The sequence below is a fragment of the Myotis yumanensis genome, unplaced genomic scaffold (genome assembly GCF_028538775.1).
Source record: "Myotis yumanensis isolate MYYU_CA2020_CCGP unplaced genomic scaffold, mMyoYum1.0.hap1 SCAF_14, whole genome shotgun sequence".
NCBI lineage: Eukaryota > Metazoa > Chordata > Mammalia > Chiroptera > Vespertilionidae > Myotis > Myotis yumanensis.
In genome coordinates this window covers 1,357,734-1,384,030 of record NW_027223765.1, presented here as the reverse complement: position 1 = coordinate 1,384,030, position 26,297 = coordinate 1,357,734, and the positions used below count along the sequence as shown (strand labels likewise).

The following is a 26,297-nucleotide window of genomic DNA, read 5'->3' as shown; positions in this document are numbered from 1 at the left end:
GGCCACACGGGTCCAGGTTGAGACCCTCGTGCGTGTTGTCTAGACTTTATCTGTAAACCTTGTGGGGAAATCGAGATCATTTCTAACCTGCTTGTGAGCAAGAGGGCAGATCTGTGGTTTGGGGGCGTGTGCACGGCCTCGGCCTCTGCTGGGCCGTGTAGCTTAGATGAAAGGACCCCTTGGTTCCTCACAGGCCCACTGAGCGGCAGCCCCTGGTCAGAACGCACCCAGCACAACACGACACGAGTGGATTAAGTTATTAATTGGCGGGTAAGCAGACATGCGTCACAGGCTGCAGGGAGGGGCTCTGCGCTCCGCCGGTGCCGGGCGCTACTGGGAAGGTCAGGGGTCCCTGGAGCTTCACTCGGCAGCGTGGGCCAGAGGTGCGAGCACAGTCCCGCCAGGTGGGGGGATGAGAGCAGCTCCTGTCACTCGGCCTTCATGACACAGGAAGTTGAAAGTGGCACAAGCATTGGGCTGCAGAGAGAGCCAGCATCAGCTGGGCCGGGCCGGGCCGGGCCGCGCTCCCCTCCCCGCAGCACCCCCGACTGACCGTGTCCTGCACCTCCACGGCGATGCCCCGCTGCCTCATGGCGCGCAGCACCGGCGGCGGCAGCCTCTCGGCGCGGTCTCCGGTGCCCACCACCACAATCTCTAGGGCGGGACGGACACGGCAGGTCTACAACTAGGCCGCAGGCGGGCCGGGCGCACCCCAGCCCTTCCCTCCTCCGATACCTATCGGGGGCTCCAGCATCCAGAAGAGAGAGAGGCTTTCTTCCGTGATGTCCACGTGGGAGCCGACCTGTGCAGGGAGGAGACAGGTTACAGGCAGCAAACCCACGCAGGTTCCCCCTGCGCCCGGCCTCGGCGTCCCGCGGCGGGAGGGCTCACGTTCCACTGCAGCACCGAGTGCGGGAGCAGCGCGCAGGGCCCGAAGACGCGGTTCCCGTTGACCACGAAGCCGCGGGGGCTGTAGCTGTCGATGTAGGCGACGTGCGGGGCCTCGCGCTGCAGCACGGTGATGTGCGTCCGCTGGTACAGCTCGTCGTCGGCCGGCGTGAGCCGGTGCCCGCGCCGCGGGGCCCTGCGGGGGACACTGTTAGGGTCTCGGGCGCGTGAGGGGCCGCAGGGCTGGCTTCTCGGGAGGGGGCGGGGCAGAACGCGGGCCGGACTCACCGCAGCAGCTCCACGGGCGGCGGGCGGAGCGCGGGCCGTGCTCGGCACAGGCCGCGAAGCAGGAGCGCGGCCGCCATGGGGAGCCGGCGAGCGGGGTCAGCGAGGGCGCGGCGGAGCCCAGCCCCGCGCGGCCACAGCGCCCCCTGCGGTCGGAGGGTGCCGCGCAGCTCGGCCGGCCCCGCGCGGGGGGGCTAGGGAGCCACCCGGCCTCCGGTCCCAGGAGGCGGCGCCCGCGTCCGCACCTGCCGCCGCCGCGCCCCGGGCCCCGCAGGCCGCCCTGGGGGCGCCGGACCCCTGGGGGCGGGTCCGGCCTCGGGGCACCGCCTGGGTCCCAGCCGCGGCCCGGTGCCCGGCTCAGCCATCCGCGGGGCCCCCGATCCGGGCGGGGCGCACCTGGCCGAGCCGCGCACCTGGCCGGGGCGTGGCGCCGCCCCCCGGGCCCCTAATCCCGGCTTCGGGGCGTCAGGTTTCGGGGGCGGCGGGAGGCTCGGGTTTCCCCGCTGCCCTCGGAGTCACGCCCCTTCCCAACCGTCACCCGCGCGACCGTTGGCGTCGCCTCCGCGCGTCGCTCGGGGCGTGGCCGCGCGTGGATTGGCTCCTTGGGAGCGCGAGGGGGCGTGGCCGGGCGGTTTCTTCTTAAAGTGGCCGGGTCCGCGGCCGGCGCGAGCGGAAGGGGACGTCGCGGTCGGGCAGCTGTGGCTGTTCTGGCGGCAGCTGCCGGGCCGAACCGGACCAAACGCTGCACGAGGCGGCGGCTGGCGCGGTTTCGTCCTTGCTCTCTCCGTCCGCGTTCCGGGAACTGCCCCGCCCCCGGCCGGAGCGGGACCCCAGGGCCTCGGGCGCCCTCGCGGGCCCGGACATCTCCGCGCTCAGTGCCGTGGCCTCGGGGGGATGTTGCCGCGTCTGCTCTCCGCGGGACCGGGCGGGCGGCAGGCTCGGTACCGACGAGACGGTCTCAGTCGGTTCCTGGGGGTCTTGTCGCCGTCGTGGGAGCCCATGGGGGCCCCTCGAGCTCGAGCTGGTAGCGTCCCCGGACAAAGGGCCCGGGTGCGGGGGTGTCCCCACGGCCGGCGCGCGGCTTACTTCCTCCCCGGCCCCGCGGGAGCGCTTCCTTCCTAGCTGATCCTGCAGCCGCCCCGACACGGTCACCTCACCGCTGCCTCTGGCCGCCTGGCACCCACAGCCACATGCAACCCGCCTGCACGGAATCCCCCCCCCCCCCCCGCGGGTGTAATCCGGTTCGGGACTCGGTCCTCGGGGAGGCCCCCACCGCCCTCCTATTGCTGGGGCCAGGGGAGAGCTCATTCCCACTAGATTGGGTTTCACCGCCTACTCCTAGGTGCGCCTCCCGGGACTGGAAATCGGGGGGTTCTATCCTGGCCCCAAGGCAACCCCCGCCCCATGGCTGGACAGCGGGCAACGGAATCCCAAAAGCAGCTGTTGTCTCCAGAGCATTCCAGCTGCGCTTGGATTTCGTTCCCTGCTCTCCTGCCTGAGCAGCGTCCTGGGCCAGAAGCAGGGGCGATCCCGACCCCAGACACACCTCCCTGGGCCGCACCTTCTCCCAGGTGCGCCCTCGGGCTGGAAGGCACGGGAGCCGCCGGAGAGCCCGGAGCCGGGGCAGCCTGGGTGAAGGCGGGAGAGCAGACCCAGGCCTCCGGACAGGGCCGCCCCAGCCCGCAGCTCGCTCAAGGTCGCCCTTCACGTCCTGGGGACAAGCCGCTCCACGTGCCGAGAGGAGCTGAAGCCCCCAGCTGGTCCCCAGCGCCGACCCTGCCGACAGCTGCCCGGAGGCACGCGCTGCGGCGTGGAAAGAGCGTCGGAATGACACGACCCGAGCAGCCGTTGGGGCGGGCGGGGGGCTGAAGCCCGCGCCGCCGAGGGACGGGCTCGGCCAGGCTTTGCCGCCCCTAGGCCCCTCCGGAGTCCGGCACTCGCTGCTGCGGGCAGAGCGCGCGGTTCTCGGGCGCCCTGTGCTGCGTCGGTTTCAGTTTCATTCGGGGAAAAGGGGGGAAGTTCCTCTGAAGCGGAGACAGGCAGGTGCCATCGCGGAAAGAAAGACGACGGCGGGAGCGGAGGCCCCGGCAACGGCCACCGGGTTCAAGGAAAACGCCTCCCGACCCGGAACCCGCCCGGTCCCCGTGGCCGACTCCTCCGGGCCCACGCGGGGAAGTGGGTAGTCCTACCCGCGGGCGTTTGTCGGGAAGAAAGGACCCGCGGCCCAAAGGAGGAGACGCCTGCAAACAGCCTGAAGCCGCAGCACAAACGCCTGTCACGGGGCGGCTGTGGGTGGGCGGTGACGGCGGCGCTGGGAGCTGCCCGGCGGGAGACGCTCGTTTGGAACCTGTGTTCGTGCGCACAGCGAGGGGCGAGGCTCAGGGCGCAGAGCCCCCCAGTCACCAGGGTCCTCCCCGCCGCTGGGACCGGGCTGGCACCAGAGGCCCAGGCCCAGGGGAACCCCGAGATGTCGGACCCAGGACAGGCGGGCCACGGCGGTGCCGTCCACCGAGAGCGGCCGCCCCGGTTCCCCTCCGGTGCACCTGCCACTCGGGGCCGGATCCCGCCCCCTCAGTCGCTCTCCCGGAAGCTCGGCCTCCATCACCTTGCTTCCGGTTCCGCTCGCGCCTTCCGGTCCCTATGGCGACGGGGCGCCTCGGGTTGGAGGAGACTCTGGGGGCCCTCAACGCGGCCCTGGGCCCGGGCGGCCCCGTGTGGTTCAAGGAGACGCGCGCCCGCCACCTGCGCGTCCGCGACTTCCTGGCGCCGCGGCGGGCGCTGCAGGCGCGCTTCGAGGACGGGCAGGTGCGCGCGGGCCGGCGGGGACGGGCGGCGGGGAGCGCCGCGACCCGCTCACCGGCCTGTCGTCCCGCAGGTGCCTGAGCGCGTGCTCCGTGCTGTGGTCGACCTGCAGGGCCCCGGCGTGGCCCCGGTGCTGCGCTGCGAGCCGACCCCCGCGGGGCTGGCGCTCCGGCTGCAGCGCGCGGCCGTCTTCGAGCGGGTGCTCGGGGCCGTGGCCGCGCCCGCCGCCCCCGCCGCCGGCCCGCGCGTCCTCCTGCACTGCCCCGCGCTGCGCGCCGCCCCCCGCGCGCTCCGCCTGAGCCAGCTGCGGGCCGTGCTCGTGGCCGACCACCTGGCGCGGGCTCTGCGTGCTCGCGGGTGAGCGGGGCCGGAGAGGAGAAGGCGCGCCCGTGGGCACCGGCTGCGGCGGGTGGGAAGCGGGCCGGGCCGGGCCAGGCGCTCGGGCTGAAGCGGCGCCCTCGCTTTGCAGGGTCCGTGTGCGCCTGGTGCCCGCCGTGCGGGACCCGCACTGGGCGACCTTCTTGCAGCAGCTGCGGGTGGACTGGCCCGCTGCCCCGGAGCGAGCCGCAGCCTCAGCCGAGGCCCTGAGGAGGCGCGCGCTGGCTGAGGTCACCCCGGCGGGAGACCCGGGAGCTCTGCCCGCCGGCGCCCTGGGCAGCGTGAGCCTGAAGGAGCTGGCGGGAGGACGGGGACGCGCGGCCGGCCATGACCCCCACCTGGACCGCTGTCTGGGTAGGACCTGCGGCCGGGCGGGGCCGGGAGAGGGGGGCCCGTGGCGCCCGCTAGCCCCGTGCCTGTCTCCGCGCAGTGACCGAGGACCTGCTCTCCGTGCTGGCTGAACTGCAGGCGGCCGCGCAGCTCGGGCCTGAGGACGGCTCCCCGGGCCTGGTCAGTAGCTGGGCCCCGCCCGTGGGCCTCGGCGAAGGCAGAGCCCTGCGCCGGGTAGTGACTGCCCTCCCCACAGGCTCCCGCCCCCGGGGCTGGTGCGGACAGCTGCCTGGTGGTGCACGTGGTGAGCCCCGAGGAGGAGTCCCAGCAACAAAAGCTGGACCTGCTTTGGTGGAAGCTGGATGAGCAGGCTCCTCTCGCACAGGTAGGGGAGGCATGGTGGGGCCTGCAAGCTGACTGGCTCAGAGGGGACACGGCTTTGGGGGAGACACGAGGCGTGGTGAATGGGGACGTGCAGCAGGTGCAGTCCTGGGAGAAGGCGGGGTCTGGAGAACAGAGGGGAACAGGTGTCCCGAGGGGCTGGGCCCAAGAGGGAGGCACAGCCTGATGGGAAAAGGCTGGGAGTCCGACCGGAATTCAGTTCCTTGTGGGTTTATTGCTGGAGAATCGCCAGCTGGCTCAGCCCCTGCTGCCCTCCCGACAGAAGCACCTGGTGTGTGGCCCAGTGAGAGCAGCCGGTGCGCCCAGCACCCTGTCGGCGCCCGAGTACTACGAGTGAGTGAGGGGGGAGGCCTCCGGGGACATGGAAGTGGGGGCTCTGCCCGGGCCCTCCTCTCACTCTTTTCAAAATGCAGGCTCCGGCTCGCACAGGTGCGCACGGCCTCAGCTCTGAAGCACAGCAGGGACCTGGCACAAGGTGCGCCTGGGAGGCTCCGGCTGCCGCCTGCCCGCCCCTGGCTCCTGCCTGCAGCCTGACTGCCGCCCTCTACCCCCCAGACCCGGCCTGGACAGAAACCTTCAGGGTTCTCGCTGCTGCGACCATCAAGTTTGAGATGCTCAGCAAGGCCCCGCAGAGCCAGGTGAGCTGGGTGCCCACAGGACGGGCAGGGGGCAGGCTTGGTGGCCGCCTTCACTCTGCAGCTGTGCCTTCCTCAGCTCCTCCTCGACCTGGCCGACAGCATTTCCACCAAGGGCACCAAGAGTGGCACCTTTGTCATGTACAACTGTGCCCGCCTCGCCACACTCTTTGAGGGTTACCAGCGCGGCGTGGAACAAGGTCTGTACCCCACTTTCCCACCTGTGAGCAGCCTGGATTTCTCTCTGCTCCGTGAAGAGGTGAGTGCCCCTCCCGGTAGTGGCTCCCTGGGGTGGCCTGGACTCGCCCTCCAGCAGCCTTCTTCCCACAGGGTGAGTGGCTGCTGCTCTTCAACAGCGTCCTCCCCTTCCCAGACCTCCTGAGCCAGACCGCAGCCCTGGACGGGGCCCACCAAGCCCCGGGGCTCCACATCACTGCTCGCACAGAGATGGTGAGGCAGAGACCAGCAGACACACACACTGTTTATTCGGGTCTGGGATACAAGGGCGAAGGCAGGCCAGTGACTCCGTCTGTCTCTAGGTGTGCAAGTTCCTGGTGCAGCTCAGCATGGACTTCAGCTCTTACTATAACCGGGTACACATCCTGGGGGTGAGTGCACAGCAAGGGGGTGTAGGCAGTGTGGGGGGGGTTGGGGAGCAAAGGACGAGACCAGCAGGCCCTCTCTCTTTCTAGGAGCCTCGGCCACACCTGTTTGGTCAGATGTTTGCCCGGCTGCAGCTCCTGCGGGCTGTGCAGGAAGTGCTCCACACGGGCCTGGCCACGCTGGGTCTCCCTCCACTGAGCTACATCTAAGGCCACAGAGTGCCAATATCTGGGAATGCTCACAGGCCGTCACCTGAAAAAACCCCGCTGCTTAGATGTGGAGACTAATAAATCGCTACAAAGCTTCGTTCTAGTGCGAGGCGTGGGCATGTTCTTGGTCTGCCTAGGCAGCACTCAACTCCCCTCCAACGCCTGCTCTAAAGTTGGGAGCCAGTGGCTCCCCACCCCCCACCACGCACGCTGGGCCTGGGCACAGACATCCTCCCGCCCCTGCCTGTGAGCAGGCCCCACGCCCAGGTGCCGGCCACTGTGGGACACCTCAGTCGTACCAGTTGTAAACCTCAAGTCCCTGGCCCCCGAGAGCACAGCGGTGACCAAACTCCGGGCTCACGGGCCAGCAGTCCATGTCGGCCACGTCTGGCACGTGGTACACTGTGCTGTTGATGAAGGTGGGCTCGCCATGCCCTAGGCGCCAGAAGGTCAGCCGCTGATCAATGGAGGCGGAGACCATGAGGCTGGGGCTCAGGATGTGGAGGCCTGTCACATGAGCAGCGTGTGCACAGGGGACAGAGTGCTCCTCCAGCACGTGCAGCTGAGGTGCCAGCTCGGCACCCCCCACAGCCTCGTGCTGCTCTGGCATCTCCACAGCAAGCACAAAGACATGGAGGGAGCCATCTTCGCTGCCACTCGCCACCAGGTGGCCCTCGCGTGTGGGCAAGGTGTGCAGGCTGTTGACACCACAGCTGTGAGCCTGGACAGTCAGGCAGGGGGGGCCCAGCCCTGGAGGAAAAAGAGGCTGTCAGAGCCCCGCCTGCCACGGGGTGAAGGCACAGTGAGGGGGGGGGGGGGGGGGACTGCCGGTGGCCCGCCAGCTACTCACGAGAGGGCAGCCCAGGCTCTGCTGGAGGCTCCAGGGCAGCGGAGCCGTGGTCCAGCACCGTGGTCAGGTCCCAGAAGGCCAGGCTGCCATCGGTGGCCGCACTGCACAGGAGCAGTCTCCTGGGAGGCGGGGAAAGGTGGCTGGGTCAGTCGGGGCGACAGAAAGCAGCAAGGGCGCCCAGGGACCCCGGCAGAGCCACCATGCAGCCCTCACCGCCGCTGGTTGGGCGCCTGGTGTGTGAAGGAGTGGACCTTGAGGACACAGCGCTGGTGGTGGAAGGTTTCAGCCAGGAGCTGCAGCCGCCGCCCAGAGTCCTGCAAATGAAAGAGCCTAGGGCGGGGGGAGGGGCCAGCTCAGAACCCATTCTGGACAGCCCATCATCCTACCTCCCAGCCCTACCTGAGCCCCATGCTCTTACCTCACTGCTCCGTCACTACAGGCTGCAGCCACAAGGGGGCCGAGGTCAGGCGGGTCAAGTTCACACACCGCTAGGCACATGTACCTGCAGAGGTAACAGCCGTCAAGCAGTGCCCTGCCTGACGCACCCCAGGCCCTGCCAGGCCGCACACATCACCTGGTCTCTGGGTCCACCTTGACCATCCGGCGCCGACTGCGCTGACAGTCCCAGTCCTCATCCAGCCGGTGAGACGCAAGGTGCGTCACGTGGCAGGCGAGGCGGCTGGGGGTGCTGGGGTCCAGGGTGACCATGATGTTGAAGCAGTGCATCTCCGCCCGGCCCCCCGCAGACACCACATGGGCAGTCAGGCCCGGGCGAGCATCCTGAGGGCCCGCTGGGGTGCCGACGCCCCACACGGCCACGGCACGCACCGAGGAGATGTGGTTACAAACGGCTGTAAGCGCGTGGGCTGAGCCCGTCGCCGTGGGGAGCGCCAGGATGCAGATGGTGGTGTCCTCACTGCACGTGATCACAACATCAATCAGGCTGGGCCCCTCGCTGCCCGGCTCCAGGTCCTCGGGCTGCATGAAGCTGGGCAGCTCGAATTCAGGCCCCAGCGTGATGGTGCCCACACGCCTGACACATGTGATCTCACGGCCATGCAGGCTCTCCCGGAGAATCACATGTGGCCGGGTGCAGCCCCCCAGAGCCCGGTACAGCAAGACATCGCCATCCTTGAGGTAGGCAAAGGCCATGGCTGCCTCGGTGTCCGAGAAGGCCCAGGAGCGATGGCCGCCGCCGCAGTGGACGACGTGTAGCTTCTCGTGCGACCGGGGGCTCCACACCACAAACTCGTTGGCGTGGAAACCCAGGATGACCGTGTTCCCATCAGCCATCACACGCAGCCCGGCCACCCAGTTCATGCCGCGACAGCACTTCCGCCGCAGGACTGGCTGCAGCTGGCCGCCTCGCACAAGGAGCTGGTAGTAGGCACCATCGCGCCCTGTGCTGTACACGTAGCCACCGTGGCAGGTGACCGAGGTCACACCCTGCTTCCCATGCAGGGACCGGAGGATGGAGACGGGGCCCCACTCAGTCAAGGCGGTCTCCTCCTCGCCACTGTCACCTCCCCCTCCCAGTTCTCCAGCACCGGCCTCAGCCTGGCCCCCAAGCCCCAGATCCTGGAGCAGAGCCGGTCTGGAGGGGAACAGCAACACGGAGCCCCGCCGGTCTCCACACACCAGGAAGTCGCCCGGGGGCAGGAAGGCGCTGCACGTGTGCCATCTCTGCTTGCTTGGAGGCAGCAGGTACCGGCAGCGTTCCGTGACAAAGATGGCCTTGCCGGAGGGGGCGGCTGTGATCTCCAGGCAGGCCACCACGCCGCCGGGGCCCGATGCCAGCAGCAGCAGCTCCTCGTAGCCTCGCAGGGCCCAGCTCAGGCTGTGCACCTTGCCCGGGAACAGGGCCAGGTCTACGGCTGCCGTGGGAGTATTGATGGGGACCACCTTGACGTGGCCCTCCCCGTTGGCCATGGCACACAGTCCGAAGCCCTCAGGCCCTGGGGCGGCCTCCAGAAGGCAGTAGGACTGGAAGCGCGTGTCCTCCAGCAGTTGCTCCCAGCACTTGACCTCAAGGTCGTAGAGGTACAGGACCCCCGAATCAGTCACTGCCAATACTCGCCACGAGCCAGCCAGCGTCACAGCCTTGAGGGCACCCGGCCTGCTAGGGGACTTGAAGCAGAGAGCGGAGACCCCGGAACCTGGGTGCCCACGCCCTACCAGGTGCCACAGCCGGATGCCCGAGTCATCACCCCCCGTGATCACCCAGGTTTGCCTCTCGTGGGCAGCGAGGGCCCGGATCCCACGGCCCTGGTGGCCCCGGAATGCCTGGAGGATCTCACCTTCGTGGCTCCATACCAGGCAGACACAGTCCTCTCCTGCACTGACCAGGTAATTCTCTAGCAGCTTGACCTGCCACACGCGGGCGCTGTGCCCAAAGCAGTGCCCAATATTCTGCACCCGACCCCCAGGCACCCGCAGGTCGCCCACCTTCCAGATGCGAACACTTCGGTCTTCTGAAGCAGTGGCCAGCAAGCCCTTGCTCTCCAGGTACGACATGCTGAAGACGGCGCCCATGTGCCCACTGACCCGCCGGTCAGGGGCCACGGGCTTACTGTCCACTAAAGCGGCCGCTGGGTACCAGATCAGGAGCTGGTTGGAAACGGCACCTGCCACTATGGTCAGCTCCTTCCAGGTGTCCCCGACCAGGCAGGCTGCGGAGAGGGTGCACCTGTCTGTGCAGGGGACGTCCTGCAGGAGGCACCCTATCACGGGGTCATATAACACCACGGAGTTGTGGCCCAGGGCCAAGGCCATGTTTCCCTCGAGCCAGCGTGCATCCCAGATCCAGTCCGACATGTTCCACAGGCCCGAGCGCCAGAGCTCCCGGAAGCGGCCCTGTCCCCAGCTGATTTTCACGACTCGGAGACCCTTGCTCCCGAACACGGCGACCATGGCCTCCACGTCAAGGTCTCCTTTGGGTTCTGGTCGCACCCGGAACCCATGGATAAGATAGTGGCCAAGCAGGTTCTGCACTCGCTTCATCATCCGCAGATGCCCCCCAAAATCCAGGCTGTAAACCAGGATATCCGGCCCCTCACCTGGACAGGAGCAAAGAGCCACATCAGGACGCCTCGCCTAACGCCGAGGAGCCACAAGAAGAGACGGGGCGCGGACTCTCCATCCCGGGGCCTGTGAATGTGCTGGATAATCCTGCAGGCTCACCCAGACTCCCCCTCACCCCACCCGACTTCTCCTGCTTCAGACAGGAACCTCTCAGCTTTGGCCCCCACACCCTTAGCTTCACCTGCCTGTCCACGAATTCTCCCCCCTGCGCCCAACCCGGGGAGAGGCTTCCCACTAAGACAACCTTTGCACCTGGGGCCACAGCACATCCCTGACTTCCAGGAGTTTCTTCCCTGCACGGGGCGGGGGGGGGCACACTTTGGCAGGGGGGCTCCTGTGGCCCTCAGCGGCCTCCTGGCTGCCTGCAGGCACCTCCCACACTGCTAGCTCCTCTACCACCCTCTGCCCAACCCCCACCCCCAACCAGGAAGCCCACAGCTCACTCTTCTCAACTGCCCACATCTGTCTCCAAGTGTGTGGAGTTCATTGCCTACAGTTTGCAAACCCCACCAGAGTGTCTTTGGCCCAGAACATCACCTCTTAATCTGAAGTGACCGTACCAGTCTCTCATGCCATTCCTAGTCTGCACTCTCAATCTTTAGACATTCAATAAAGTTACTGGGCACCAATTACAAAGCAGACAACGAGCTGTGTGCTGTAGTGAAAAGACAAGCCCAGACCTTGCTCTGTGGCAGTGGTTCCCAACGGGGGCACACGCCTCAGGGGGGCAATGTGATGTTTAAGGGGGGCAATTTGAGAATGAGTGAGTGAACTTTTTGCATTTCTTACGGCTCTAGGGGCGTCATATACAGTGTATAAATGTATACTGTGACATATTTATGAATTTCAGTTCTCATGTTTTGAAACTTTGCTATGTTTTCCTATCACTTCATATTATTTTTTTAAACAATTTCTTAGTGATTTCTTCCTCAGTACAACTGTCCTTCCTTTTATTTTTTTAAATATATTTTATTGATTTTTTACAGAGAGGAAGGGAGAGGGATAGAGTTAGAAACATCGATGAGAGAGAAGCAACGAGCAGCTGCCTCCCGCACACCCCCTATTAGGGATGTGTCCACAACCAAGGCACATGCCCTTGACCGGAATCGAACCTGGGACACTTCAGTCCCCAGGCCGACGCTCTATCCACTGAGCCAAACCAGCCAGGGCTGTCCTTCCTTCTTTTATTTCCCTCTTTCATGGATGCCATGTTCTTTGGAAGCTTCTTTGACCAAGTGAATGGTCTTTTAGGCTTCCTCCATGTGAATAGGAGCTCGCTTTTTGAATAGTAAGAATTATATGTGGGGGGGATCAGGATTTTAGAGGTGCTTAGGTGGGCGTGGCCAAAACAAGGCTGGGAACCACTGCTCTAGGAACTGAGCAGACACTACACAGCAGCACACAGGGAGCCATGCTATCATTTGGTGAGTCCCAGGGAAGACCTATAAGGCCGCTCTGAGAATTTAAAATGGTGAGTCTAGTCCAGTGGTTCTCCATGGGGGTGGACGGGACAACTTCCCTCAGGCCCTGCAAGGTCGGGAGGTGTTCTGGATGGTCACAGTGTGCGTGACTGGCGTGGAGCCAGGGAGGCTGGGAGACACCCTGCGATGCAGGCAGCCGCTCACAAAGAATCATCTGATCCCACCCGTCCAGCGAGGACACGGACAGGAGACGGGTGAGCGTCGGGGAGGCCCCCTTGAGGGCACGACATCCCGGCGGCGGAATCTAAGGGGCAGCGGCCACTGAGCACGGCCACTGGGAAAGCAGGTGGCGAGCGGCGAGAAAAGAAACCGGGAGGGGAGGGCTCTGCCGTCCAGGCTCCGGCCCGGCCCGGTCCGGTCCCGGTCCCGGTCCGGGTCCCGGAATCTGCTGGCCTATTTCCCGGCGGCCCGCGGAGGAGCGTGGACATGGATTCCCCGGGCCCCACCCATCTCGGTGGGAGCCCCGCCTCCACCTCGAGCACCGACCCCTCGGGAAGGGGGGGTCTCACCGGTTTCCCAAGACCCCCTCCTGCTCCGAGGGCCTCACCCCCACCTCCAGGGAGGCGTCTCCCGGCCTCCAGGCCACACCCCGCCTCGGGCCCGCCCTCCCCCGGGCCCACCCGAACCCGCACCCGCACCCGCACCCCTAAAGAGGGGCCTCACCCCCACCACCCGGCCCCGCCCTGCCCAGCTCATCCAGGGCCGCGCGCTCCCCTCCCTCCCCCGCCTCCGACACCCGGGCTCTCCGCACCTTCCCGCGGCCCCACCCCCTCCACGTTAGCGCTGGTGACCCAGGGCCTCGGCACCGCGTCGGTTTTTGTCTTCTGGGCCGCTCCGGCCGTCCCGCCATCCCCGGGCTCCGCCCACCCCAGGGGCCGCCCCGCCGCCGGGCATCCTTCCCCGGGCACCCCTTCCCCGGGAGCCCCTCCCCCGGACACCTCCTCCCCGGACACCTCCTCCCCGGGCACCCCTCCTCCGGACACCCCTGCCCCCGGGCACCCCTCCTCCGGACACCCCTTCCCCCGGGCACCCCTTTGTTCCCTGCACCGCCCGGGAGCGCGCGGCTTCTCCGCTAACTCGCGCCGCACACGGAACCTCACCGGCCAGCAGCCGCTCCCCCACGCACTCCAGCCCGGTGACCGGGAGCAGCATGAGCTCGGAGGTGGCCCGCGGCCAGACGTAGTCCTCGGGAGCCTCCATGCCGCCCGCCAGCAACTGCGGCCGCCGCGACCGAGAGGGAGCGGAGCTCTCGCGAGACCAGCCTCCCGGGGCGCCGCGCCGCCGAACTCCGGCGCCCTTAGCAACAGGTCGCCGGGCAGATTCGCCAGCGGCCGCCGTCCAATGGCGACCCTTCGCCCACGCCACTCAGCTCAGGATTGGCTGGGCCGTCTCGCCCCGCCCCGTCACGTGACTCTGCCAGCAGCCCGCCCCCGGCTGCCCCCGCTCCCCCTGCCCGCGCCCCCTGCCCGCGCATCCTCCCACCGACCGAGCTCCTCGGCCCGGCTCGCAGCCGGTTGGTTTTATTTGACGCGCGGCAGGGTCTGTACAATAAATAACGCGGATGGCGGTGCGGTGCCCTGATCGCGGCTGGAGGCGGGAGGGGGGGGGGGGTAAGACGTCGGCCAGACCTTTGGCTTGAAGCTGGACGGGGAGCTGCAGGGCCCCACCGTGGGCGGCGGGCGACCTGCGGCGGGGCCGAGCCTGACCCCTCGCTCAGAGCTCCACGCGCGCGTCGCGGTAGGCCCGGTCCAGGGCCCACTCTGGCTGCGCGTCGGCGCCCCCTTCGCGGGCCAGGCGCGCCATCTCCTGCTGGAACAGCGCCTGCCGCGCTCGGCTGGGGTCCACGTTGATCCAGTTGTTGGCGATCCACTTAGTGCCACGAGTGACCAGGCAGCCCCCGTGCAGCGAGTAGTCGTCCACGTCGCCCACCCAGCCTAGGAGAGGGGCCTGGTGTGAGCCAGGGAGGGGGCCAGGGCACCAGGCTGGGCTGCCCTGGGCTTGGCCGGGGACACGGCCCCGCTGTGCGCACTCCCTCCCGTGGCAAACATCCGGCCCCGCCACCGTGGGGCTCAGCACCTCTCACCAGTTATTGCTTTGTCCCCGCCACGGCCCTGGGAACCCAGCTGTCCAGCCGAGCCTGTCCCGAGCCCTGCCCAGCCTGGGTGGGTAAGGGATGCGTCCCCAGTCCCAGCGAGCTGAGGGCTAGGGCACCGGGGAGTCCCAGGGGTCGGGGTAACCCAGGAAGCGGCCCCAGAGCCACTGAGGATGGTTGGGGGAGGCACTAGGGCCAGAAACTGCCCACCAGGGCGGCGCTGGGGCGGGTACAGGGAGCTTCCCTCCGGGGGCAGCCCTGCCCTCGAAGGCCCTCACCTTGCCCGTCAGGCAGGTAGTTGTACCAGAAGACCGCTGTGCCCTGCTGGGGTTTGACACGGAGATTGCCCTTGTCACAGTGTCTCCGGGTGTCCCGGAGGTCCACGTCGTCCTGAATCAGACTCTGGGGGCAGGAGGGCTGTGAGGTTCTCAGCTGCCCCCACTGACTGGCCAGGAGCCAGGCCAGGTGGCCAGAGGGAAACCAGGTGTAGAGGGCAGTGCCACGTGTGCCCAGCGCCCGCCCGGGCAGCAGCCTGGTGGGCTTACCATTTCGTCGTAGGTTCTGTTGTCGGCGACAGGGAAGACCGTCTCTCCCCCGCCGGTGACGTTGTTCAGGTAGAACAGCACGGTCATGTAGCTGTAAGGCAGGGGCGCTGAGCAGTGCCCGCCGAGGGCAGGGTGAGCTGCCCAGGCTCCCACGGGCCAGAGGGCAGGGCAGGACCAAGGTGTCCCCAGCCCATTCTCCCCACAAACCTAGTCTCTTTCTGTGTCTTAAAGTTTTTGGCAGCCAAGATCCCAGGTGCACTTAGATCCCAGGGCCCCAGCCAAGGCCAGCTGGGGAGGCAGGATCAGCACCCAGGGAGCAGGAGAAAGAGCCGGGGTTCTAGCCTTTCCCCCCTTGCCTCACAGCCCTGGGGACCAGGTTCAGTGTCTGCGGGTACCTCAGTCTGGCCACTGAGACAAGATGGCCACCCCTTTCCTGACACTGGGTAAACAACCTGGGGGACAGGCAGGCGCAGGGCCTGCCCACAGGGCGGGTGAGTCTGGTCTGGGCGTCCAGGCAGCCCCCAGGGGGCAGGTACTTGCCGGCAGGAGGTCTCGAAGGGCACCGACTCGTTCGCCACCAGCTTGGTGTGGGAGCAGATGGTCTCTGGGTACACAGGCCCGCTGTCCACGTGGGCATGGTAGTGGCCGCCCTCTCCGTACCGCACCACCTGCATGGGCTCGCTGAGCTCCACGATCTCGGCTGGCAGGCGGGTGAGGCGCAGCACCCTGGTGGCAGCAGGCATTCAGCTGGGCAGCCTCATGCAAGGTGGCACCCTGACAGCCGGCTGGTGTGGGCCCTCGGCCTGCCACAGTGCTGCCCCTGCACACCTCCCCTGGGAGCCCCGTCAGCCACCCCGGACCGGCCCTATAGGAGCAGGAAGAGGTTATCATGATGCCAGAGACACCCACTGCGGGGGAAAGATGAGATTTCTACTAAATTAGGTGGGGGGCACTCCCCCAGGAGGAAGGTTATCTAAAACCCCCACAGGGGCCCTGGCTGGTGTGGCTCAGTGGATAGAGTGTCGGCCTGCAGACTGAAGGGTCCCAGGTTCGAGTGCAGCCAAGGGCACACGCCCAGGTTGCGGGCTCAATCCCCAGTAGGGGGCGTGCAGGAGGCAGCTGATCATTGATTCTCATCACTGATGTTTCTGTCTCTTCTCCCTTCCTCTCTCTGAAATCAATTAAAAAATATTTAACAATAAAAAGTAAAAAAATAAAACCCCTGCAGAGCATCCTGTGCACAGAGATGACGGGCCATTTCTCTAACCAGCAGGGAACAGCCATGCAATCTATTTCTAATCCCAGATGTGGTGTGCCCACAGTAAGGGCTAGTTCGCCTTTGCTAATTGCCGGTCGTTCGATGGGTCCCCATCCGGGTCTAACAAGCGGAACTCAATCCCGAGTCGGCTTCTCAGTTCTGTCCTCTCCTCCCAGCCAAGGACCGTGCAGCCTGGCACCGGGAGGACCGCTGGGCGCTCACCTCTGGCGGATGGCCCGCATGACCTGGTGGGCGCCTTCCCCCTGGTACAGCCACGTGTGGTGGCTGTTGCGCACCAGCTCGCTGGACTCCGCCTTGTGCCTCCTCATGTACTTGTGGAAGTCCCGCAGGTCCATGTCGGAGAACTCCTGCAGGCTCAGCACTCCTGCACGGGGGGCCCCCAGCAGTGCCCACTGAGCCCCTGCTGGAGGCCTGAGCACCGGTCCCCCACCCTGGGCTCCTGGGTCCGGTGAGCCTAGCTTCTGTCACAGGGAGACCCACACCTTCCTTTCCTCCGGTGAAGCCCTGATTGGGCCCCAAAAGGAAGGAGCTCCCCTCCCCCCATGAGATTGGCCAGAGCAGGGTCTCAGGGCACGGCCGCCCTTGGCCCTCCCGCCTGGCTCTGCGGAGTGTGGCCGCCTCGGTCCTCAGGGCGAGGAGAGAGCAGGGGTGCTGGCTGCTGGCCAGGGCCTTCCACACTTTCAGGGGCAGCAGGGCTGGGCCCAGAAGTTTCTTCATGACCTCAGGTCCCATCCTGAGTGGGATATGCCGGGTCAGTCCTGTCCACTGGCCAGAGCGCGCTCCCCAGTGAGGTCACTCTGCCGCCCTCACCTCCCAGGCAGGGCCTCCACCCTCGGGGGTTCTGGACCGGTAGCTACGGTCTCTGCTCCGGCTTATCCTGCTTGACCCAAAGGAGACACTTTGCACCCTTTGGTCGGAATTTCTCCCAGGATGGGGGCCGCTCGGGCTGGGAGCCTGGCGCCAGCTCCGCACGCGGCGGCAGCAGCAGCGCGAGGCCGCTCTGGCCGCGGGTCCGGGCGGGCTCTTCGCTCCGGGCTCACCAGCCACCAGCCACTCTTCCAAGTCCTACTCGACGGCTGCATCTTCCTCACTTGGCATGAGAGTGAACTACACTTCAGAACCCTCCTGAGGGTTATTGCCAAAGTGTGTGTGTGTGTGGCGGGGCGGGGTGGGGGGCGCGTGTATGACAGCTCCCTGCCCACACCTGCCCTCGCAGTTAGAATGGCTCCAGGGGGCAAGAGGGAGGCCTTGGGCAGACCCTGCTGGCTGGAGAGGCAGACGGAGCGGGGGCACAGCCAAGCTCAAGCTGGCACCACTGTCCCTTCGCTCTCGCTCCACCCCCTCTGCCCTCTGCCAGCCAGCAGCCCCACCTCCTGTGCCCCAGACTCCGACTGACGAGGTGGAAAGGGTCCCCAAGACCTGCCCTCTAGACGGTCAGCAAGGGGCCGGAGCCTCTGGCTGCTCTAGAGGCTGGGCACAGAGGCAAGCCGGCGTGGGGACAGGGCTCCCAGGGACAGAGCTCGGAGGTCTGAGCTCACCATCGCCGTCAGGGTCAGCCTTGATCGCAGAGTACATCTCCTGAATGTTCTCTGGCGTCATCCAGCGTCCATTCCCCAGGCGAGTCTGGGCCAGGACCTGAAGCACATGGTCCCCCATGAGGTGGCCCCGCGATGGAGCGCCCCCAGAGCACAGCCACCCAGTGTCGCTGTGGGGCTGAGGGCTCAGGGGGAGGACATGGGTGAGGACAGAGCACAAGCCTCAAGTCCCTGTGCTGATGACAATAGGTGGAGAGGTCCAGTGGCATCTGGGAGGCCAGGAAGGCAGTCAAGAGCCCTGAGGGCCACGGGCATCCTGTTGGGCCAGGGACCCCACACCTCGCCAACTCCTCTCTCAGAAGCTGGGTGAGGGCCGTGCAGAGAGGCGGACCCTGGCCACCTCGAAGCTGCCACTCCACGCACCACAAGCTCTATGGGCTCCCAGCATGGCAGCCAGGAATCCAGACCTGTCACAGGGGCAGGACACCTGGGGACTGTGGCCACACGTGCCATCACCGCCCGGTGGGTCCTCCTGCTCCTTCTGGGGTTCTCGGGCAGCAAGGACCTACGTCTCCAGGGAAGGAGGGGCCCCTGGGCCTGGGCACGCTGATCTGCGGGACCACCTGCGGGGCCAGGGCTGAGCAGGACAGGTACCCCGGCCACAGAAACCATTCTGCAGCACCCCCACCCATCCCCGCGCTGCTCCGGGCCCAACCTCACGGAGCTGCAGGCGGCCGTCACGGTTCTGGTCCAGCAGCCGGAAGAGGTCCAGCTGGCTGACCTGCATCATGCCTAGGGCCTCCTCGTACTCCTCGGTGGGCAGGATCTGGCTGCGCTGTAGCCCCTTCATCTGTGCCAGGTGGATGATGAGCCGACACTCCTCATCGCGCAGGAAGCCCGGGACTTCTGCCAGGAGAGAAGGCGGGTGAGGCCAGGGCCCGGCCAGGGCACGAGCCTGGCACCTTCCTCTGCGGGGTCCCCGCACGCCCTGGTGGGCTCAGGTCAGCACGTCTCCCCCCCTGTACGTCTGCTCTGGGCGCCCTGCAAGGTCGGCAGCGTTTGGGAGGTGGGCCCCCCTCTCTGGTGCTGAGAGCACGTTTCCCAGGGGGTCCTGGGAGCAAGCTGGAGCCGAGCTGGGCCTGGGCCGACCCGCCCTCGGAGGGAACCGAAGGCCAGAGGGTGAACCTGAAGGGCAGAGGGCGGCCTCCACTGCTTACTTGGTATATATTTTACTTTATTTTATTATTTTTTATTGATTTCAGAGAGGCAGGGAGAGGGAGAGTTAGAAACTTCAATGATGAGCCCGGCCGGCGTGGCTCAGTGGTTGAGCATCGACCTGTGAACCAGGAGGACACGGCTCAATTCCCAGGCAGGGCACAGGCCCGGGTTGCGGGCTCCATCCCCAGTGCGGGGCGTGCAGGAGGCAGCCAATCAATGATTCTTTCTCATCATTGATGTTTCTATCCCTCTCTCCCTCTCTTTCTCTGAAATCAATAAAAGTATATATTTTTTAAAAAGTCAAATGAGAGGGAATGGTTGATCAGCTGCTTCCTGCACCCCCCCTATGTGGGCATGTGCCCTGCCAGGCACCGAATGGTGACCTCCTGATTCATGGATCGACGTTCAGCCACTGACCCGCACCAGCCGGGCGTGGGCATGTATTTACAAGTGGAGGATGGTGGCTGGGTTTTGCTTTCATTTGTACTTTCCAGCCTCATTCAATACAAACAAACAGACAGCAGGTCACGCTGCTCTCCAGATCCCTCCTTGCCCACCTGCTGCTGCACAAGCGGACGCTGGTCATCGGATCGGGAGGCCAGTGGGGGTCACGCCAGTCGTTGGCAGGAGCTCTGAGCAGGTACCCGGTGTTTTTTGCTTTGGGGACAAATGTACCCTGAACGCTGCTCCATGCCTCTCAGCTCCCGAGTCAGGCCGGGCTTGGCCCAGGGGCTGGCCGCCCCCACGCCAGCCCCACAGCAGCTGGTGGAGCTAAACATGGCCTCAGGGCTGGGAGCCCATCGCCATCGCGGTGGCCCAGGCACCTCCACAACAGGAGGTGGGCCCTGTTTCATTACCTTGTTCTGGGAGAGAGGACCTCCTTAGTCAGAGGCACTGATCGGAGGAAGGGCCACCTCCACCACCCAGGGCCCCTCAGGGCGGCGGCTGCTGCTCTGGGTCATCGCCCAGAGGAAGGGAAATGGCCACTCAGCTGGGATTCCAGTGCGTGTGTGTGCGTGTGCGTGTGTGTGTGTGTGTTGTTTTTTGTTTTGTTAATCCTCACCCAAAGATATTTTTCCCATTGATTTTTAGAGAGGAGGGAAAGAGAGGGAGAGAGAGAGAGGGAAACACTGATGTGAGACATCAATGAGGGGCCAGGAATTGAACCTGCAACCCAGGCCTATGACTGGGAATCGAATCCGAGGCCCTTTGGTGCGCAGGCCAACACCCTACCCACTGGGCCATGCTGGCCAGGGCTCGAATGGTTTTCAATCGCGATCACCTCTACTCAGGTAGCAGATGCGTCCTGTCCCAGGCACACCCTCAGGCCTTAGTCTCATACTCATCCTAAGAGCCAGGCCCCATTAAATGCCCTCCCTAACCACAACCAGCCCCAAGCACAGAGACATCACCCTGATGGCATCAAAAGGGCCCCCAGGCCAGGCTGTCACACTCTAGAATCCATGTTCACTCCCAGGGTAGGTGACTCGGTGGTGATGACGCTGGGGACAGGACCAAGACCCCCACACCCCAGCAAACCCAGGAGGGGTGTGCGCCATCCACAGGGACAAATTGCTAATGTTCAGAGTCGCTCCTGACAGCTTGAAAAATAAACAAACTGGAAGGAAAAGCCAAAAAAAAAAAAAGAAAAGCCAGCAGAGGCCCAGCTTCATCCGTTTAATCTCAGGCCCCAAGGAGATGCCACCAACGGATAATACAATGCAAAGATCAGCGCTGCAGCCTCCCAGGCGGGGCCAGGCGCCTGTTGGCTCCCGGGGCGGCGGGGGGTGGGGGTGCGGGTGGGGGTGGGGGGGGTGGTAGTAGAGGCCTGTAAAGCCCTCAACCTCAGCCCATTAAGGCCAAAGCAGGGAGAGCAGGGGTGGCTGGAGGGCCGTGGCTCCTGGTGGTGCTGTGGGTGACAGTGGGATGGGGGCGATGCATGCCCATCCCCCAAGCCATGGCGCTGTGCCAGGACATGGGGGGCCGAGGCCATGCCGCAGTCAGCCAATGGCGGCCCTGCTGGCCAGGAGTGCCACCAGCTGCCCGCCTCTTCCCCGCTCCCTCTCCGCCCCCAGGTGCCTCCACAGGTAGGGCTGGGCTCCCAGGTGAGGGAGGCTCCTCAGCTCTTCACTAACCATTGTGGGCGCCCATCAGTGCCTGGTGCTGAGGGCGGGGAGGGGGGCAGGGTTCCTGGTGGAGGGAGCGGGGGTCTGTGGGACCACCCACGGGGAGCACCCTGGGTCTGGACCCACAGATCATCAAGGGCTCCTGAATGTCACGGTGAAGCCACTGGGCAGGTGCTTCAGGCTGGAGGCTGGGGGGTGTGGAGACGGAGCGGGCGCATTGGGCGCCTTTCCTCGCAGAGACGCAGGGCTGGTCCTCTTCCCAGCCTGACCTAACGCCCCGCAGTCCCCTTGTCCCTCTGTGCGGAGCCAGGGCCCCCCAGGTGGCCCCGCGGCAGCAGCACTTCGGGGGGCGCTTGCAGACCAGGCCGGCCCTGCAGCTTCGCCAGCCCCGCCTGGGCTAGAATCCCGGAGACCGCAGGCCTTTCAGGGCGAGAGGCCGGGCCCGTCCCCCTCCGGGAGCTGGAGGAGGAGGGGCGCTGGAGCGGAGAGCCGCGGGGTGCCGGGCGGAGGGGTGGGGGCAGAGACAAAAGAGCGGGGTGAGGGGAGGCAGGGAAAAGGGCAGGGATTCCAGCCGCAGAAAAGCCAGGGTGTTGCCAGGTGACCAGGCGTCGTTGCCCGGCAACCGCGGAGGGAGTGGCCACGCCTCGCCCCGCCGGCGGTGCCGGGAACCCGGTCCTGAGCGCCCCCACCGCTCCCCGCAGGGTCTTCGGCCCGGGCCGCCGTCCTCCGGGCCGGCCTCGGCCACCCCTGGGCCCAGGGCGCTGGTGGAGGCCACCGGGCGAGCGGGCAGTGCCGGGCTGGCGGGGTGCCCAGGGCCCGCCCCGGCCCGTCAGGACCCCGCGCGGGCGGAGGCACGAATGACACAAATACAAGCCGGAGCCGGTGCCCGACGCTGCTAGTGCTGAGCGCGCCCGGCAGGTGGCGCCACCTCTTAGGTGCCCGCGAACCCCTCAAGACCAGCCTGGGGTCAGGGGACCTCGGAGGGGGGGACAGGCGGGCGGAGGGAACGGCACAGGCGGGGCCCCCAGGAAGCATGGGCGCGGAGCAAGTCGGGGTGGCAGGAGATGAGGCCTGAGAGGGGAGAGGGCCTGGGGGGGCCCCATGAGGCTTAGAATGAAGTGAGGAATCTTGGAGACTTTTCAGGACGGGCGTGATGCGGCCTAAACCCGCTATTTAATTACAAAATGAGAAGTGAGCCGCGTGGAAGAAAACCACGTTCCCAGCGAGAGGAGGACTGCGAACTGCAGGTTCTCCCTTCGGAACCGAACAGACTCGGGAAGGTCCAAACCCGTGGGAAACACCAGTCAAGCAGGTGTGCGCCAGGAACTGGGGATGGGACCTTTTTTTTTTTATGTTTTTATTGATTTCAGAGAGGAAGGAAGAGGGAGAGAAACATCAATGATGAGAATCACTGATCGGCTGCCTCCTCCACGCCCCCTGCTGGGGATTGAGCCTGAAACCCAGGCGTTTGCCCTTGAATCGAACCTGGGACCTTTCAGTCTGCAGGCCGATGCTCTACCCACTGAACTAACTGGCTAGGGCTTGGGATGGGACCTTTTGTAGCCCAGGTCCCACTTGTCTAGTGACAAGGGTGGGAAACAGAAAATGTTCCCCAAAGGGAGGTTGCACGGGGTCCTCCCTGTAAAGCAATGGGGTGGCCTCCCATGGAGATGGAGGTGCCCTGGGTAGAACCCAGTCCCCGTAGCCCAGCTTCTGTCCTGAACCCTGGCATCTCGGGCCCTCAGGCTGGTGGGTCACAGGAGCCAAGAGCAGCAGGGCAGAGCCCACAGCGGCCCACTCCCCTCGGGCCTCCCTGCCTCTGTAGGGTGACAGCGGACGGATGGACAGGCAGGCACAGGGGACAGACAGACATTGCTCCTTCTCGGGGCGGGCTTCCTTCCGGGATCCGTCCAATACCACAGCTTTCAGGATCTGCCCCTCCTTGGACAGCCCCGCCCTGGGGTTCCCCTCACAACTGGACATCTCATCCCGTAGTCACTAACTTGTCTTCATTCGTCCAGCCTCCTGTCACCCAGCCCCCGGGCTTTCTGGGTAAAACCTGGGCCATCTTCCACCAACAGACTCAAAGGTAAGGCGAGTCCGGGGGAAATGAGCGCGGGCAGGAAGCTCTGCTGATCGCGCCCTTCGCGATCCAAGGAGGCAGTTCGCCTGCGGCCACAGCTGTCCTGCTCCCTGCGCTTTACTGGGACCCGGCCTGGGTTCCTCACTCTGCGGAGGGCTTGGATGCAACAAGCTGCGTGTTCGGGGGTCAGGATTAGGAATGAAGTCCTCAGGTTGCAGGTAACCTAACCTGCATCTGGATGGAGTATAGAGGGCCCCAGGACGCCTGGGGGCGGGGGTAAAGCACAACCCTGCCTACACTTTACCCCCCAGACACTTCGTCTGGTCCTGGCAGCCTGGAGGTAATGGGGGAGCGTCCCTCGGCCTGGCTCAGCCTGACCCCTCAGCTCCTACAGGTCTTTGCTCAAATACCGTTTCCAGGGAGGCCACCTGTCCGCCATGAAGTCCCAGCCCCACTTGGAATCCTGCCTTAGCTGTCTGTGATCTGCCACCTTCTGACACCCATGTATATTTATGTATTTACTAGCGGCCCAGTGAACGATCGCAGTCCAGGAGCCCTCACTCCTTATAGCCTGCCTGCTCTCTGCTCCTTACCACTGGGCTTGCTGCTCCTGAGCAGGCCTTCTGGCTGGGCGGTGCTGCCCCTGTGGGAGCCCACTGACCACCAGGGGGCAGCTCCAACGTTGAGCACCTGCCCCCTGGTGGTCAGTGCACATCATAGCGACTACTCATGTGCCAGTCCTTCCGCTGTTCAGTCGATTTGCATATCAGGGTTTATGATGTAGGATTAGCTTACTTGTGTGTCTCCTCATTTGAATGTCAGCTTCAGGGGTTTTTGTTTGTTTCCTATTGTGTTCAGTGCTTGCACAGACTTTAACACTGGGCAATAGTAATAGCAGCAGCAGCCACCACCTTTCAGGGGCCCTTTCACAAGATATCAGCAACCTATTTTCCCTCAAACAGCATGCAGATGGGTCATCCTCACGGGTCCAGGCATAACCCCACCCCCGGCCTCTGCTCAGGGTCGAGGGCATGAGCTCAGATGTTCTGCTTACATCTCCCTACCCACTCCCTCCTGCAGTGGCCAGGGACAGCGGGTCTCGAGGCTGGGCCAGGGCATGGGTCTGGGCCCGCCTTGTTGCCTGGGGGGTCTCGGAGGGCCTTCAGTCTTCCCCCAGCACACCCGCGCCCCCCTTCACCAGGAACTAGCTGCATGGCCTGGCCAGCAGCGGCAGCTCTCTGCGCCTCATTTCTCACCCTCCACCCTGAGAAGGGGTGTCTACACCCACCTCCCAGACAGGCGGTAAGAACTGAATGATCACCTGGAGCCCAGCACAACAAGAGCTCAGAAAGTGACCCAGATGCTGGCTCCAGACGGGCCGCCTGGCGAGGCTTTGCTGCTGTGGCTGCGCACAAGCCTGGGCCCAGGGAGAAGCTGAGTGCGGGCAGCAGAGGCGGGGCTGGGGCGGGGGGGCGGGGGGGGGTCACCCGTTTATCCACCGGACGGCCTGTTTCTCATCAAACCACAGGGCCCAGATCAGCTGGGCCGCTATCAGTCCCTCCCCAGCCCCATTACAGAATGTGACAGCTGACGGAGACAGGGGTGTCTGCAGGCGGTTTAGCCTCAGGGTCACACTGCCCAGTCCGGTGAGGGAAGAAGGATCAGCCTCTGAGAACAGGGGTCAGGGAGGCGAGTGTGGAAAGGTTACCCCCGTGACGGAGGTGGGGGCGGGAGCTTCACTTTGGGAAACCTCGAGCTGGAAATAAGGGGGGTGGGGAGCTGGGAACAGCCATTTTCAAAACAAAGTCACGTGGCCAACACGAGCCTCTAGGCGGCCACCCACTGGCAGCCCCTGGCCCTCCCGGGGGCGCCCCGCGGACTTACCAAAGAGCAGCGGCTTGAGGCTGAGAGTTCGGATGAAGTGGTCCCGGTCGGCCACCAGCTGGACCTTCTGCTCGTGTCCCACCTACGGGAAGGGCACCGCGGGCAGCTCGGGCGCCAGGCCGCGCCACCCCTGCCCCAGCGAGAGGGGACAGGCAGGGGCCGCGCGGGGAGCAGCGCGGAGGTCCGGCCCGGCCCGGCCCGGGGCGCGCGGGGCGAGGGCCTCACCTTGATGCCCTCGAGCCGGGCGAGGGGAGCCGGGGTGGGCGCGGGCTGCGGGCCGGGGGCGCGGCGCGCGGGCGCGGGGTGGCCGCCGTCGTCGCCGTCGCTGTAGTGGACGAAGAGCAGCAGCGCCAGCACGTTGCCCAGGTACAGGTGCACGAGCACCATCAGCACCAGGAAGTAGGCGCGCGAGCAGATGCCGCGGGGCTTGCACAGCGGCCGCACCGGCGCGTCCTCGCCGTCGCCCGGCCTGGCCGCGGCCCCCGCCGGCTCGCGCTCCGCCGGCGCCCACTGCGGACTCCCGGCCTCAGGCCTCAGGCCCGCCGCCGCCATGGCGCCCCGGTCGCGCGCGCGCCCAGGGGAGGGGCCGCGGGGATGCCCGCGCCGCGCTGTTGCCCGGACAACCGCCGAGCCCGCGCGCGCCGCGGTCGCTAGGAGACGGCGCCGGGGGATGCTGCGCCCGCCAGCCCGGAGCCGCCCGCGCCGGCCCGCGTCTCTCTGCGCCCTGGACCCCGGCCCACATCGGCGCGTCTTCTCGGGCTGCTTTAGCGCAGGGAGGGGGGCATGCCGTCCAGTTCATGCAAACCAGAGCGGCAGCGCCCAAGGGAGCCCAGCGGGAGCCTGTTTCCTGGTTTGGACGCACTTCCCTCCTCCCGGATAAGCAGGGTCCGCATCTCTCGCTCCCGGGTGCGGCGGCCGCCAGCAGGAGGCAGGGCCAAAGGATGACTCAGGGCTGCGCCAGTGTGCGGGCGCCGCGGGGCAGGTGACTGCGGCACGTGATGGAATGGGACCCGTAGCTTTTGGTGCCGACACTCGCCAGGATATCAGGTCAAGGTCGCCTGGAGGGTGGGGGTAGGGGGAGGGAACGCCTGGGAGGTCCGCTCTGTGGTCGGCCTGGACCTCCCGGGCCTGCAGGAGTCAGGCTCAGGAAGAAGTTGTCCGATGTGCGGGGTTGCATGGGGGATGGGGGCGGCCCGGGCTGGTCAGAGGCCTCCAGCACCCGGGAAGGTCAGGGCCCAAGGGTCAGGATGCAGCGGGCGCACGGGAACCCTCCTGCCTCAGAGCCGGCACATGGAGGAGGAGGACAGGACTTGGCCATCACTGAGACACCACCGCCTCTGAGGATATTGCCAGATCTGGGGGCGGAAGGACGGACCAGTGGCCAGCTGCCTGCCTGGGCATTTTTAAGCTCCCAGCTCTGCAGGGCTGGGTTCTCCTTGGGCAGCGATGCATGTGCCCCAGGGTAACACCCGTGAGGCAGGTCCCACTGGCGGTTTCTCCTCACCCAGCTTGCCCCGACCTGCAGGGCATGCATCGTGGGTACTCCGCACCAAATCCTGCAAAGGAATGAGAGGATAGGAGACGCGAAGAA

General features: G+C 65.9%; 4 protein-coding genes across 6 annotated transcripts; 1 reads left to right on the top strand and 3 right to left on the bottom strand.

Moving 5' to 3' along the window:
* Positions 1 to 241: 241 nt before the first annotated feature.
* Positions 242 to 2,347, bottom strand: NDUFAF3 (NADH:ubiquinone oxidoreductase complex assembly factor 3). Its single transcript, XM_070391231.1, has 5 exons — positions 1,177 to 2,347; positions 892 to 1,084; positions 736 to 802; positions 554 to 654; positions 242 to 477 (listed from the first exon to the last, which is right to left on the bottom strand). The coding sequence occupies exons 1-5, from the start codon at positions 1,251 to 1,253 to the stop codon at positions 361 to 363; spliced, it is 555 nt and encodes a 184-aa protein (XP_070247332.1). The 5' UTR covers positions 1,254 to 2,347; the 3' UTR covers positions 242 to 360.
* A 1,434-nt stretch (positions 2,348 to 3,781) lies between these two features.
* DALRD3 (DALR anticodon binding domain containing 3) lies at positions 3,782 to 6,629 on the top strand. Of its 2 annotated transcripts, XM_070391226.1 has the most exons (12): positions 3,785 to 3,978; positions 4,049 to 4,332; positions 4,445 to 4,707; positions 4,784 to 4,863; positions 4,940 to 5,068; positions 5,348 to 5,418; positions 5,499 to 5,560; positions 5,641 to 5,723; positions 5,800 to 5,979; positions 6,051 to 6,170; positions 6,260 to 6,328; positions 6,413 to 6,629. In XM_070391226.1, exons 1-12 carry the CDS (start codon positions 3,814 to 3,816, stop codon positions 6,530 to 6,532), a joined length of 1,626 nt encoding a protein of 541 aa, XP_070247327.1. In that variant the 5' UTR covers positions 3,785 to 3,813; the 3' UTR covers positions 6,533 to 6,629. The 2 variants fall into 2 exon arrangements, with proteins under 2 accessions (XP_070247328.1, XP_070247327.1); XM_070391227.1 differs by lacking the exons at positions 6,260 to 6,328; positions 6,413 to 6,629 and having other exon boundaries at positions 3,782 to 3,978; positions 6,094 to 6,173.
* On the bottom strand, positions 6,189 to 13,312 carry WDR6 (WD repeat domain 6). Its single transcript, XM_070391225.1, has 6 exons — positions 13,045 to 13,312; positions 7,957 to 10,438; positions 7,801 to 7,884; positions 7,596 to 7,712; positions 7,383 to 7,501; positions 6,189 to 7,282 (listed from the first exon to the last, which is right to left on the bottom strand). Exons 1-6 carry the CDS (start codon positions 13,142 to 13,144, stop codon positions 6,822 to 6,824), a joined length of 3,363 nt encoding a protein of 1,120 aa, XP_070247326.1. The 5' UTR covers positions 13,145 to 13,312; the 3' UTR covers positions 6,189 to 6,821.
* A 123-nt stretch (positions 13,313 to 13,435) lies between these two features.
* On the bottom strand, positions 13,436 to 25,601 carry P4HTM (prolyl 4-hydroxylase, transmembrane). Of its 2 annotated transcripts, none has more exons than XM_070390932.1 (9): positions 24,932 to 25,601; positions 24,707 to 24,788; positions 18,111 to 18,301; positions 17,399 to 17,495; positions 16,062 to 16,224; positions 15,122 to 15,307; positions 14,582 to 14,672; positions 14,315 to 14,360; positions 13,436 to 13,878 (listed from the first exon to the last, which is right to left on the bottom strand). In XM_070390932.1, exons 1-9 carry the CDS (start codon positions 25,256 to 25,258, stop codon positions 13,658 to 13,660), a joined length of 1,404 nt encoding a protein of 467 aa, XP_070247033.1. In that variant the 5' UTR covers positions 25,259 to 25,601; the 3' UTR covers positions 13,436 to 13,657. The 2 variants fall into 2 exon arrangements, with proteins under 2 accessions (XP_070247033.1, XP_070247032.1); XM_070390931.1 differs by having other exon boundaries at positions 14,315 to 14,438; positions 24,932 to 25,597.
* Between the last annotated feature and the right edge of the window lie 696 nt (positions 25,602 to 26,297).

What these genes read in the sequence shown, in the direction of transcription:
- NDUFAF3 (XM_070391231.1), bottom strand. Translation starts at nt 1,253, where the DNA reads ATGGCGGCCGCGCTCCTGCTTCGCGGCCTGTGCCGAGCACGGCCCGCG. An exon ending in CCGCCCGTGGAGCTGCTGCG is followed by an intron (nt 1,085 to 1,176) that starts GTGAGTCCGGCC and finishes TGTCCCCCGCAG; the next exon opens with GGCCCCGCGGCGCGGGCACC. An exon ending in ACTCGGTGCTGCAGTGGAAC is followed by an intron (nt 803 to 891) that starts GTGAGCCCTCCC and finishes CTCCCTGCACAG; the next exon opens with GTCGGCTCCCACGTGGACAT.
- DALRD3 (XM_070391226.1), top strand. Translation starts at nt 3,814, where the DNA reads ATGGCGACGGGGCGCCTCGGGTTGGAGGAGACTCTGGGGGCCCTCAAC. An exon ending in TCGGCGCCCGAGTACTACGA is followed by an intron (nt 5,419 to 5,498) that starts GTGAGTGAGGGG and finishes TTCAAAATGCAG; the next exon opens with GCTCCGGCTCGCACAGGTGC. An exon ending in ACCGGGTACACATCCTGGGG is followed by an intron (nt 6,329 to 6,412) that starts GTGAGTGCACAG and finishes CTCTCTTTCTAG; the next exon opens with GAGCCTCGGCCACACCTGTT.
- WDR6 (XM_070391225.1), bottom strand. Translation starts at nt 13,144, where the DNA reads ATGGAGGCTCCCGAGGACTACGTCTGGCCGCGGGCCACCTCCGAGCTC. An exon ending in GGGGGAGCGGCTGCTGGCCG is followed by an intron (nt 10,439 to 13,044) that starts GTGAGGTTCCGT and finishes GCTCCTGTCCAG; the next exon opens with GTGAGGGGCCGGATATCCTG. An exon ending in AAGGTGGACCCAGAGACCAG is followed by an intron (nt 7,885 to 7,956) that starts GTGATGTGTGCG and finishes TTACCTCTGCAG; the next exon opens with GTACATGTGCCTAGCGGTGT.
- P4HTM (XM_070390931.1), bottom strand. Translation starts at nt 25,258, where the DNA reads ATGGCGGCGGCGGGCCTGAGGCCTGAGGCCGGGAGTCCGCAGTGGGCG. An exon ending in CCTCAAGCCGCTGCTCTTTG is followed by an intron (nt 18,302 to 24,706) that starts GTAAGTCCGCGG and finishes CTCTCCTGGCAG; the next exon opens with AAGTCCCGGGCTTCCTGCGC. An exon ending in CCCTTCGAGACCTCCTGCCG is followed by an intron (nt 14,673 to 15,121) that starts GCAAGTACCTGC and finishes CCTGCCTTACAG; the next exon opens with CTACATGACCGTGCTGTTCT.